Raw genomic sequence first — 13,290 nt, forward strand, 5'->3', positions numbered from 1 at the left:
TTCGATTTGCTTTAAAAGCGCTACTCGATTAAAGCGCACTACAGTCATATTTCAAACCTTAACGCGATGATTCCGATTAGTGTTTTCATTTTCGCGACAGTTCTCTTCTCTCTTGCAACTAATGGAGCAAATGGAAGTTGCAGTGCTCAATTTCGATTGCCAAAGCCACAAATGATTGTTCATTTTGGCTCAAAACATTTGTTACGCGAGACACCCGATACATTAACCGCAGAACTGTATGAGAAATATGATATATACTGCAAACATGGATTTGAAACGTAGGTTTTACCTTATCTAATAACTTTGTCAATACAAAGCCAATTCCTATTACATAGATTTGCGTGTGAAATATATATTGTATACATAGTCTAATAGCTTCCCTTCTTTATTTAGCCAAAGTTATGAAAATATTAACGGTCAGCATAAGGAACTGAAGTGTGAAAATAACAACTATTTTCAAATGGACACTCCAAATTATTATATTCTGTATGAAAATTGGATATCCTGTTCAGGTTCGCAATCGAGTCGAATGTATGAAAGTCTTACGAAGTTGCCCGATTGTGAAAATGAGATGACTTTGGTTGTTGGAGATGATTTCAAAGAGTTAGGCTCTTTAAAGAACATTGCCATTTGCTACGATTTACTAAAAGCGAAAGTGAAATATGTTGCTTACACGGCATATCCATCGAAGATGAAAATTATTGAAAAGGTACATGGATTTTGGATTATAAACAATGATTTCCTAATTAGTGAACGATTCTCATTTTTCGCAGACACAAATCGGACAACTAAATAGCCTAGGTCTTGATGTCGAAGTCTCTCCGACAAACGCCATGTTCAATGCGATCAGGTAATGTTCGAATGAATAATAATATATACATATACATATATATAATATATTTAATATACTATAGCACAACGGACATATTGAACGCATTGAAAAAGGATAGACAATTGAAGCAATTGTTTGGCGATGAAACCTTCGAATATACAAATCTAATACAGGACAATGCATTCAAAGGCGATTTCGATGAATCGAGTATGGCTGTGAAAATGCTAAACATTGTCTGGTTGCGTGCTCTGCGTTCGGGCAATTGGCGGCATCTGCTCAATGCCCTCGATGTGGCCAATCTCAATGGCAAATATGATGTTCGCATTGGCGTCTCCGGTGTGGTTAAACTGCCGATGCTGCAGTCCTGCAATGTGAGCCAGAAAATGATTCTTGAACTGCCAAATGGTGATACAGTCGCTGTGCCATCGCACATTTGGGCCCACATTCGTCACCTGCCACAACAGTCCGAGGCATCGATCAATAATACCACAAATGATGAGTTTGTTGCCATCGCCCACAATTCACCATTTGTAAGTGCACATATTATTCGAAGCATTCCATAATATCGCATCTAATCGTGTGTGTGTGTGTGTGTTTTGGTATCTAACTATTTTCACAGGTAACCAACGATCAGCGACAAGAATTGTGCAACAGCATGTGCCACGAGGTGCCCTGGCTGAAGGAGAGTCTCTTCATGAAGTTGCAAAATTATCCCATCTACGGTGTCGTTCAGTGTTGTCGAGTCGCCGATGTTGTAGATAAGCTCGATTATTTCCCAAAGTCTAATGGGCCGCCACCATCTCTGGATGTGCCTCGATCCTGGATTCTGCCCACGCCTCCTCCACCGAAATTCGAGGTTCAAGATGAAAATGATGATGAAACTGATTAATTCAAATTAATAATTAAATTAATTGCATTTGAATGTTTTACAGATTATCGCCAAATATGCTAAAGTAGTTAGTAAATCTACTTTAGCATATTTGACTTTCAAATACAATTAATTGCGCATACAATTTTCGAATTTGTGTAACAATTGTTGAAAAATTCATTAAATAGTTCTACAGACTGTACTTTGAACGTTGAAGAGAATTCCTTCTCATATATTCAATGATTAAGTCAACGATTTGGTGTGCTACAAAGGCAACTTGATAAGTTGATAATGATTACGTCTCGAGCATTCTCGATTAGCTGTCGACTTTGAGTCATTTGGCGGTTAAGCTCTCTGGACTGCGATTATGCATAGCTTGCTTTGTATTATAACCGCTTGTGTGTGTGAGTGTGTGTGTGTGTGTGTGTGTGTGACCTAAGACGCTTTAATTGCCATAAGCCGCAAACTGTGTAACCTCAAGGCCTGCCTCGATGGATTAAATTTATGATATTAGTTTGATTCCGACTAACCGAAAAGACGTTTACACAACATAAATTGATGGCAGCCATGAATTTGACGTGTGGCACGCGGCTGATGGCCGGCAAAAGTCAAGTTGCCAAGTTGCCGCTAACCAAATGACAGGCGACAAATGTGTCAAGTTCACAATGCCGTCCACGATGCCCACATCAACGCGACAACGAAATAATTTATATGATTTTTAATTAATTTTCAAGTTAGCCAAAAAAAAACAAAAAACCAACAACAACATCGAACAAAAGAATGAAAACACCCCACACAACAGGGGAAATGAAACTTTTATCGTTTTACCATTTCACTCGACAGCTGTGAAGTTCTACCTTTTATTTTTGTTTTTGTTTTATTCAATAAGAACTTGACATTCCCTAACTCTGGATATTTCCACTGGAATAGGCTTGAAACAAGTAGGAAAGCTATAGAAGGTTCACATTTTCAATTAAAATATATTCTAAAAATATACCAAAGGCTTTATTACGTATATTGATATGGTATTACATGCAAAATATACCAGAAAATTAACAAATGTTGTGAAAAAAATTGTATTAACATCTTTTACAGTCTCTGAGATCAAGGAGTTCATACGGACAGACGGTTATGACTTTATAGTCTCAGCTGTTGACGTTGAGAATATATCTACTTTATGGGATCTCCTTCTTATTCACATTTCCCCAAAACACAAAGTTATAATACCCTTCTACCATATGAGTAGCGTGTATAATCTCTGAAACTTCTATGAATATAGTGACAGGCCAAATTTATGAATTTCGAATCGCAGTTCACTTTAATCAATTCAAAAACTTCACAAGACCGTCGATCTTAAACCATTTCAAATAATATATTTTTCCTCACCTGGAGAACACGTGAAAATTTCAAATATATACCGATTACAAGAGAATTTTAAGGACTATGTTAACGAAATTTTGTCAGTAGGTAAATATTTTCAATGCGAAACTTTTCATATACATATAAAATATATTTGATATAGTTTTTAGCTAAATTTTTGTTGCCTAAACATAATACTAACAAAGTAAAAAACATAATTATTTTTGGTTACTCGGAATAGTTGCGACTTGTTGTTGTTTAGATTTTGTTTTTATTTTTTGTTTTGTCTTGTCCGGGGGCCTTTTCACTCACGTTTTGTTTTCATTGTCAATTTGATTTTCACGCTCTTCGTCTTGGACTTTTACTTGTGCGCTCCACAGTTTTCTTGCTATGTCAGTCAGTCGGTGTGTTTGTTCGTTTTGTTTACTTTAATGCTTGATTTATGCGTCGCAGCTAAATGAGAAACCACTTAGGCATTGTGTCCTGTTCCATTCAGTCCTGACCCGGTTCCGGTTGTCGAGACTTGTGCATAATTTAAATGCCTCAAGTTTGCAGATCCTTCGATGGAGTTCAGACGGGGCGCTTAATCAAACGCACTTGTAATATCCAGTATAATATAACTTTAACAATTTGTTTTCCGCTCGCAAATCCATTGAATGCCTCCGAATTCGGAGTACACACACTTGGGAAGAAGAAAAACAAAAAGCGAGCGAATAATTGGGGTTTGGGATTGGACGTTTTACGACTTCATTTGGCGTTACGTGATATTGCAAATAATGAAAACCCGCCGCAATGGCAACAACTAAAAACAAGCAAAGTCCCAATGCTCGACTACCTCATACCCTGTAGCGTTTAGTTGAATGCAACTGAACTCAATAATGTTTGTACATTGATCTGATCTATAACACTTTGCTCTTGCATAGTTCGTCTATCGTTAGTTGAACTACATCATTATCAGGGTATCAAGTAAAAAGTGAAAGACAAAGAAAAAAGCAAAGCAACAGCGTTGAAATTGTGGAAAAGGTGAACAAGGGTTTTAATGGGGGCGTTTGCGTAAAATGGCGAAGAGCAGCAGTAGAGGAATGGCAAGGGCAAGGGGGTGAGAGGGAGAGGGGAAAGGGAAGGTGAGTCTGCGCTTACTTCCGGTTAACTGTAACTGTGTAACGGGGTGTCGGTTCGGTCGGATGTTGAGGCCGGTTAAAGGGAATTTAAGTAAAACATAAACGCAAACGGAAATCACCAAAAAATTTAGCGATTTTTGGCACGCGACTTTACACGCAGCTAAAAACAACAGCAAGTGTTTTTATGTGTGTGTGTGTGTGTGTAGCACACTGACACACTAACTGACTGCAAAACAACAACGACAACAACAAAGGCTGAAAAACAAACAAAATTGTTAACAAAACGCAAAAGAAATACGAAAATACAAAAGCTGAGTGAAGCAACTGTTTTGCCTGTTTTGGCTGTCGAGGTGCCGCTGGGGTAAAGGAGGCGTGGCTGTCGCCTCCTTGTGCATACAAACAATGGCAGCAGCAGCAACAACGACAACAACAACAACGTATTGCTACAGGAATATGGCAACAGACAAAAAAGGAAAGCGAGGCGTCGACGAAGTGTGTGGACGCTGCATAAACAAGACCAAAAACAAAATACAAAGTCTATCAAACAACAGACGACTCAACACGAGTGATAAATACCCTTCGAGGTGCATCGATATGTTATCGATACATCTTCATTAGTATCATCAACACTCGATTATGTCTATCGATGTAATATTGTTATCGTTATGTTATCGATAACTTGCTCATAGACGTACATATATATTGAAGAGAGCTTTATTTAGTGCGCTGTATTGAGAAGTATATCGATATGTTATCGAGTTCATGACAATAGATATTAGAAAGCGCAATTCCAGAAAATTTTAAGTAGAAATACTACATGATAACTAATTTTAGATAACTAATTTATCGATAACAATACAGCAGGTAATTTAATTTATGTATAAATTATTTATTATTAGGGAAAAGCATACAAAATAAACACTAAAAATAAATAAAATTGGCATGTGCAAATTAAAACGATAGTCAGCAAACGATGGTAAGCAAACAAATTTATCGATAACAATGTGATCAGCACTTTTGAAATATCTAAACATGAACTAACCACTGAAAGAGTATAAATGCATCGTGGAAATAAAAACGATAGTAAACAAAAGAAAGTAACTAATTTATCGATAACCACGGGAAAGGTTATTCTGTTGATATGCAATAATTACTTTTAAAACAGCCACAAAAAAACAGCTAAGCACTGAAAGAATATAAATGCATCATGGAAATTAAAATGGTAGTAAGCAACAATGCACACATTTATCGATAACAATGTGTAAAGTAGTTTTAAAACATTTTAATTAAACATAGAACACGTTTAAAGTACCTGCAAACACTAAACGAGTAAAAATTCCGCGTGAAAATAAAAACGATAGCAATAAAACATATTCAAGTTGTGTTATCGACATGTTTATCGGAAGTTATCCACAGTACAGTTGCCGCTAATAGTGTTAGAGCACTCGAGGTGCTTGCGTTAGATTTGAATTTGGACGCAACGTCAACGAGCTGCACATTCGGAATTCGGAGGCTTTGGCTATGCGTTAAGCGTTAGTATTGGGTTTAGGTTTTTGGATTTGGGTTTGGGTTTGGCAAAGAGAAAATTGTTGAAATTTGCCAAATATTTGCCTCCACAACAGCTGGCAATGTGCCCGGGGAAGTCCCGTCGCTGATGCCACCGACGTGCCTTGACCCTTACTCCACCTCGCAGCAGTTCCCAGTGGTCGTCACGCCCGCAACGTAAAGCGGCGCGTGCTCAACTGCATCACAGCAACAACAACAACAACCGAGAGCACACACACACACACACAGAGTGAAGGTAAACGCGATACGGGATTCATGATGTTTTCTGTTTGCTTTCTTCTTTGCTGTGCAAGTTTCACCGAGAGGTCTGCTTGACTACGATGTGTGTGTGTGTGTGTGTGTGTGGGGCAGCCTATTCTCGGTTTTTTTTTTCACTTTTTGTTTGGCACATGTACCGTTATTTTCATTCGTATTCAGTTGAGAAAGGTATTAAACCGGAAAAACACGTTGCACATCGATGTATTCTCTGGTGACCCCCACCCCACCCAACACCCAACTCACCCCCTCTGGTGTGCTCCCTTCTCCAGTGCTTTTGTCACCAGTGAAGCTGCGGCACGTGTATTTACGTGGACAGTGAATCGTATCCGCTGTTGCGCCCACCTGAATGACCAAAATACTAGAAGAGCAATGGCACATAGTATTAGGCTCTTCTTACGACGAAAAATGAGTATTGAATGTGAGAGTGAGAGAGACAGAGAGTGAAATGTCCGGCAAAGTTAATTAAAAGTGGGCACAGGCGAAGAAATTAGTTAATTAATATAAAATTCAATTAGATGGGAGAAGTGAGTGAGAGCTGCGGCCCTCCAATTAGGTTATCAAATGAGCGCCTCGAGTCCAAAGCGACTCAGTCGCAGGACATTCGAGAGGACGTGACACCATTAACACACACAAAGACAGAGAGAGAAAGAGAAAGTACAGCGAAACGTGTCCAAGCCAAATGAAGCGGACACAGCAACCACATTGGACCTGCACTTGGACATTTGCATATCACCTCACACAATGGGCAAACAAATTGATAGAGCGCGATTTCAGAGGGAAAGATGTGACCAAGAATTCCCTTGTGACATTATTTATGAACGGAATAGCAACAATATTGAAATTAACATTTTATAATTACAAAAATAATACCAATTTGATTAAGATATCTCTATTTGGATTTAACTTAAAAGCATTGTTGTTCGCGTTGCTTTTTCTTTGCACTCACATCAATCGGCAATCAGTCAAACGTGACAAATTGCAGCTGCATTGACAACAAATCCCAAACATACACAAATTTGGCTTTAGGTTACTTTTTTTTTTTGTTGGGAAACTACAGGAGAGATTAAGTGCAAGAAGAAACCACATCTATCTAAAAGTTTTGTCCATTTGTTTATTGCTTATCTTTTATCTCAGGCTCAATGGTTGTGGCAAATGTCTAGGTTGAGGTCTTTTAATTTCATTTGCTATTTTATCAAACAATATTCCATTCAATTTGACGATAAAATGTTACAGCTTTCTGCTTGGTTAAGAGTTTTTACAATTGCATTGCAAAACTGTGTCAAAAGTGCATTGTATGCCCGACTACTGAATGCCCTGTAATTTACATTACAATTTCTCAATAAATATGTATTATATTTCGAAAAAAGAAATAACATTTGAAATAGCTGAGTAAATATTTCTATGTGCCTGTCAAATACGATTTATTTCGAGACTTAGATAACATACTCTTGCATATCTTTGCCCAATCTACGTAACCAGAAACCGCAAAATATTGTAGCAAATGTTCAAAGCGATTATCATAAAATTGCCTCTGTGTGTGTGTGGGGGAAAGGGGAGTTGAGTAAACGATTTGTAGTGAAATGTTTACAACAATTTATGGTACTTACTCATGGTACAGAAAAACACAAAAAACCAGTAAGAAAGCTACATTCAAGTGTGCTCGACTATGAGATACCCGCTACTGATTTTAAATAGAAGCAAAACAGCGTGGTATTATTTGGAAAATATACCAAATTAATATACCAAATGCTATATTTGGTATATTGGTATAGTACAACATTCAAAATATATCATGAAGTACTAAAATATACCATATTAAAAAAATAAAATATACCAAATGCTATATTTGGTATATTGATATAGTACAACATTTAAAATATACCACAGAGAACAAAATATACAAGAATGTTGGCCAAATAATTAACTGGAAACATACCAAATGCGTTCAAAATATACCATATAGTGCATAATATACAAGATTGTTAGTCAAAACAACTAAGAAACGTTCTTTTCATTACAAAAGTATTTCTAAAATAACTTCTACAATCATAAATAATGTAATGTGTATATTGAAAATCACGAGTATCAAAATTTCGCTTGTTTCATTTTCGATTTCGATTTTTGTCGATTAGAGGAGACGGAAGTGGGCGTGGCAAAAGTTTGCAACAAATTTGATCTGCGTGCAAATATAATAATGCTGTCGAAAATGAATTATATCTCTATATCTTGTAGTCTCTGAGATCTGGATGTTTATACGTACGGACGGACAGAAAGACTTTATAGTATCGGAGATGCTTTCTTCTACCTTTTACATTAAGTTCCCGCAGGCACAAAGTTATAATACCCTTCTACCCAACAGGTAGCGGGTATAAAAAGAGAAACAGATGGCCAAATGTCTGCGGCACTCGAGTTTTGCCACGCAGTTTGGTCAATAGCAGGGGAATAACAACAGCAACAGCAACAACAACAACAACAACCACAACTACAGCAGCAACGAAAAATAGTAAAAATAAATAAATTCTGATTTGAAATTCTTATGAAGGTCAAGCAAGCAAGCTGAGTTTGGCAATTGACAACAAGTTATAAAACTTTACTTCTTACCTTATCGATCACTTCAGCGACAGACAATGGAAATAAACTCGTACTATTTCAATTATGCTATTGAAAATGTTGAGTCGCAAGTTATTTGCAAGTTATTTCAATAACTTTACTCGGCAGTTGTTGAGAGAGAATTTTGAGAGTTGTGCTCTATGCGAATGTAGCACAACTTTTGCAATTATGAAATCAATTCAAAATTAATAAACTAATATTTAATTAACTACAAATTATTACAAACTTTTTTTTAGTTTTAATTAATTAATTTACTATGCGTTAAATATATTCAAAAGATGCAAAAAGTAAAGTATATTCAATTCGTATAGCTGTTGTTTCTTCTGGCAACAAGCTGGAACCTGGGCCAATGGCCTGGCCTTTGCCTTGAAGTTGCCGGCGAAAAAGTTCTGTTGCCTGCACACACACACAGTCAGCATGTGTGTGTGTATTTGAGTGTGCATTATTTAGTTTTTGTGCACTAAGGAAAGGAAAGGAAAGCGAATCCTTCTAGTGCTTGCGATTCACTCTTGTGTTTTGTTTACTTCTCGTTGTTGTTGCAATGAATATTTGTTGCTCAATTTTATTGCAAAACTAAAGCGAGCCGACTTTGCCCGCTTCGTTTGTAAATGCACAAGGATAATCAAAAGGATTTGCGCCGCATGCACACGAAACGAATGTGTCTACGTGTGTGTGTGTGTGTGTGTGTGTGCGTGTTGTATTTGCTTTGCAACTGTCATAAATATTTGAGTTTGCATTAGAAATTGAAAGCAACTGCAACACGCTGCACCTAAAGCATCCCCTTAAAGAATCCTTTAACACGTGACAATCTCATAATTTCACATAATTTTGTTGGCAAATTCAACAACAACAAAAAATAACACTGTCGAGTGGGATACCTAATATTATTCTTAAAATATACAAAGTTAATGTACCGAAAAGATACTAACAGTCGAGTATGATCGACTTTAAGATACCCACTACCCATTTTCAATAAAACTATATTCCACAAATATACTGATAAATACTAAAATATGCTATAAACTGAATTTGGTGCCCAATATCAATAAAAACCATATTCTAAAAATATAGCGAAAAATACTAAAATATACTATAAACTGACACAATAATCTGCGAATATACCAAAAAAATATATCGGGAAAATACTACAATATACTAAAAACTGAATTCGGTGCCCAATATCAATAAAAACCATATTCTAAAAATATACCGAAAATACTAAAATATACTATAAACTGCATTTGGTACCCATTTTTACACATTTTAAATAAAACCATACTCTGTAAATATACCAAAAATATATCGAAAAAATACTAAAATATACTAAAAACTAAATTCGGTGCCCAATTTCAATAAAAACCATATTCTGCAAATATGCAACCACATTTACAATATACCACGTGTACAAAATATACCAGATTCTTAACCAAAAGCAACTAGGACTCAACTTTGCCTTATAAAATTATTTCATTACTAATATCTACAGTTTTTATTGTTGAGTGTGCTCGACTGTGTGATACCTAATACTACAAATTTACGAAAAATATACCGAAAATACTAAAATATACCAATAATATACCGAACAAATGCTAAAAATAGACCAAAGACTCTATTTAGTATATCGATATACTACCACATTCATAATATACCATAGTGCATAAAATATACTAAACTGTCAACCGAAAGCATCTAAGCAACTAATAGTTAAAATTTGAATTTGATTACAAGCAAATTTTAAGGAATCATAAATGCTATTTAAGAAGTTTTTTTTGTGCCCTTTAACTGCAAATTGAATTGTCAGCAAATTTATTCTTTTCTCTATTAAAGTTTGACATAATAATTTCATAAAAATTTGTACAATTTTAAGTGAAAAGTCAAAAGTAAAGTTAGCAAGTAATTCACTTTAAAAAAAAATCTTCTAAAGTGCTGTTAAAGTCTGCCTTGATTCAATATTTAAATGCTGTGCTATTTATTGCGAAGCATTCTTATTACACATGTAATTGTATTGTATATTGTTTGTATGATTATTACTATAGGAACATATGCAATGCTTACTCAACTGAATCCAATGTTTATTTAACGTATCGATCTTTCGTTTGTGCACTTTAATTACTCTCAAAATTGCGCCGATTATTTATATTTGCCCAATAGAAGTTTTGTGTAAACTCTCTTCGCCTCTCGCCTCGCACTCTTTATTTTAATTATAGGTAAATAATATTTTAACAAAATATTTCATTATAATGCTCTGGCGCTTGCATTATTATTATTATTTTTACTAGCAAGCCCATTGCAATACGATTTATACACTAACCAAAAGCATGTAAATTCAATTGACTTACAGCTTATTACTACAAGGAATGAAAGAATGAAAACAAAAAAAATTGTTCTTTATTCTATGCAAAATATATTTCAAATCGAAAAGAAACTAAGCGATCCAAAATTGAATATCGAATTGGATTTTGGATTTGTGGAATAAGGTCAGTATATTGGCAGTTCGACTTGAACAAGTTGAATGAACAAGTGCAAATTGTTTGATTTGGTTTCGTTGGGCACACACTGCGTATGAGCAACCTGTAAAATGCATGTTAAATGTGCACTTTAGTTCATGTGCATACATTTAGTTCGTCATCGTTGTTGTTGTTGTTGTTGTTGTTGGTTTTACTGCCGTTGCTGTTGCAACTTAAGTGCATAAATAAACACATTTTAATTAAATTAAAATAAAATGCATATCGTATGCATTTATTATCGATGTCCATATCCGACAGCAGACATCCCAGATTCAATAGCGATGATGATGATGATGATGATGATGATGATGATGATGATGATTATGCAGTTGACCAGCTATTTTACAATACATGAATTTATGCATGTGGTTGTTGCTCTGCCTCATCGCAATTGCATTTGTAAATATGCGTTGCCTACTTTTCGGCTGCAAGCAGCATACATTACACACACACACACACACAGACACAGACACATACATTGAGTTTGTCGGCTTTAGTTTTCAAATCGAATTAGACCCAAGGGTCGAATTGTGCAACATTTTCGATTTCGTTGGGCATGGAAAGTGCAGCGCTCAGGGACCAGTTGAACTCGTTTGCTTTTACCTCGTTTACTAGCATCCTAGCTACATAGTTGGATAGTTGGGTTAACACAATTCCCTCGCAAGTAGCCCCAAAGACCCAAAGCCTGCCAGCCATGCGAGTCAACTAATAAACCTTCTCTCAAGTTAATCACTCTGTAAGGCAACTCAATAAATGGCATCTTGCCTTGCTCTTTTGCTTTGCTTTCAAAATTCCCCCCCTGAAAATCATCTCCATCGTCAATTTATCATAAACCAAAAGTTTACCTGCTTAAAAGCTGAAGAGCTGCATTAACAATTCACGAGCAATGTTAATTATCATCAGTCAGAAGGCCGCAACAAATCGCTTTGCTTTGACTTTGCAAAGTAGAAATCTTGTTAAATAAAAGATATTCTAGATCATGTTGTATTTAAACTCTTACTCTTAAAAATACGGGATACGTGTTATAATTGTAACTAATATTAAAAAAAAATATATATGGAGAACATACACAAATTTGTAAAAATTATAAAAAAAATAATTTAAAAAAAAAAGACGTCATCTATATTTTTTTTATTTTAAACAATTTAAATATAGGATTGTTTGATCTTGGTTTAAGATTTTGATCCAATTTTAAAATTTTTCCTTTCTTGAATTCTTGATTCTAAACTTGAATTTTAAGATTAGTTAATGTACTTTTTTTTGTAGATTATCGAAGTTGATTTAAAAGTAAACTTTCTTGGTTTAGTTTTAACATACAAACATTGTTGATTCAAGATTTTATTCTTGATTTTAGCATGTTTGTTCTTTCTGAGTATGTTTAAAAAGTCTTTAAATAGTCATCAAAATTTATCGGTTTACTTACCTTTTTTTTGTGCACGCTGAATTTCAGACAATTTGCGTTTAATTCGTGGAATTTAACAATTCGATTCGTTGTAATCTTTGTATGTTTATTATTTTTATTTCGATCGCGATTTTTTTTCTTTTTTTTTTTTTGAACGACACTCACAACAACACTTGAACACTTTTGCAGTAGTGGCCAATTGGAATTAACGCAGACATGATTATGATTGCGATTTGTTGCTTCGATTTTCAATTTGCTTTATTCTTTTTTTTTTTCTTTTTTTTTTGTGGCCTTACACAAAACTCATGCCAATAAACAATAAAACGAACCGAACAACAAAATATATATTTAATTTGCTAGCAACTCCCCAAAAGGGAGTTTACGACTTTCTCAAAAAAAAAGGCGCGAAGCACAGCGTGAAATGGCAGAGTGACAACAAAAAAAAAATGCACAAAAAAACAACAAAACGGAAAATGTAAATATTATTTTTATTTGTATACTTTATTTTTTTTTCGCTTGTGTTGAAATCAGAACGCGCGACGATAAGCGGTTGGTATTTATTTATTTTGATTTGGATATTGATATTTAAGGACGTAAACGGCAGTTTCAAAATACATATAACTATATGAAGAAGGTATTGTAAGACCGTTTAACCGTTAGCCCGCATCGAAAGTGACGACGATATCGTCGCTGCCCGGCTCATTGGGTCACTGAAGAGCAGAGGCCAGCAGACAGCCCAAGCAGTCAAACACACACGACACGAATGC

At 35.4% G+C, this 13,290-nt stretch overlaps 1 protein-coding gene and 1 long non-coding RNA gene across 2 annotated transcripts in view; one reads left to right on the forward strand and one right to left on the reverse strand.

Annotated features, from left to right (window-relative positions):
• The window catches only part of LOC127565679 (uncharacterized), a 126,993-nt gene extending 114,328 nt beyond the window's left edge, over positions 1-12,665 (reverse strand). The window contains exon 1 of the long non-coding RNA XR_007955009.1: positions 12,545-12,665. This is a non-coding gene — a long non-coding RNA (uncharacterized LOC127565679). The remainder of the gene's footprint in view (positions 1-12,544) is intronic.
• Positions 38-1,857, forward strand: LOC117566674 (uncharacterized). The gene is made up of 5 exons (XM_034246224.2): positions 38-278; positions 394-709; positions 774-850; positions 915-1,362; positions 1,452-1,857. Exons 1-5 carry the CDS (start codon positions 67-69, stop codon positions 1,719-1,721), a joined length of 1,323 nt encoding a protein of 440 aa, XP_034102115.1. The 5' UTR covers positions 38-66; the 3' UTR covers positions 1,722-1,857.
• Positions 12,666-13,290: the final 625 nt, after the last annotated feature.

This window comes from Drosophila albomicans, chromosome X, assembly GCF_009650485.2.
Source record: "Drosophila albomicans strain 15112-1751.03 chromosome X, ASM965048v2, whole genome shotgun sequence".
Lineage (NCBI taxonomy): Eukaryota > Metazoa > Arthropoda > Insecta > Diptera > Drosophilidae > Drosophila > Drosophila albomicans.

Coding starts and splice junctions, on each gene's coding strand:
- LOC117566674 (XM_034246224.2), top strand. CDS start 67: ATGATTCCGATTAGTGTTTTCATTTTCGCGACAGTTCTCTTCTCTCTT. Junction 279..393: donor TGCAAACATGGATTTGAAAC/GTAGGTTTTACC, acceptor TTCTTTATTTAG/CCAAAGTTATGAAAATATTA. Junction 710..773: donor AGATGAAAATTATTGAAAAG/GTACATGGATTT, acceptor CATTTTTCGCAG/ACACAAATCGGACAACTAAA.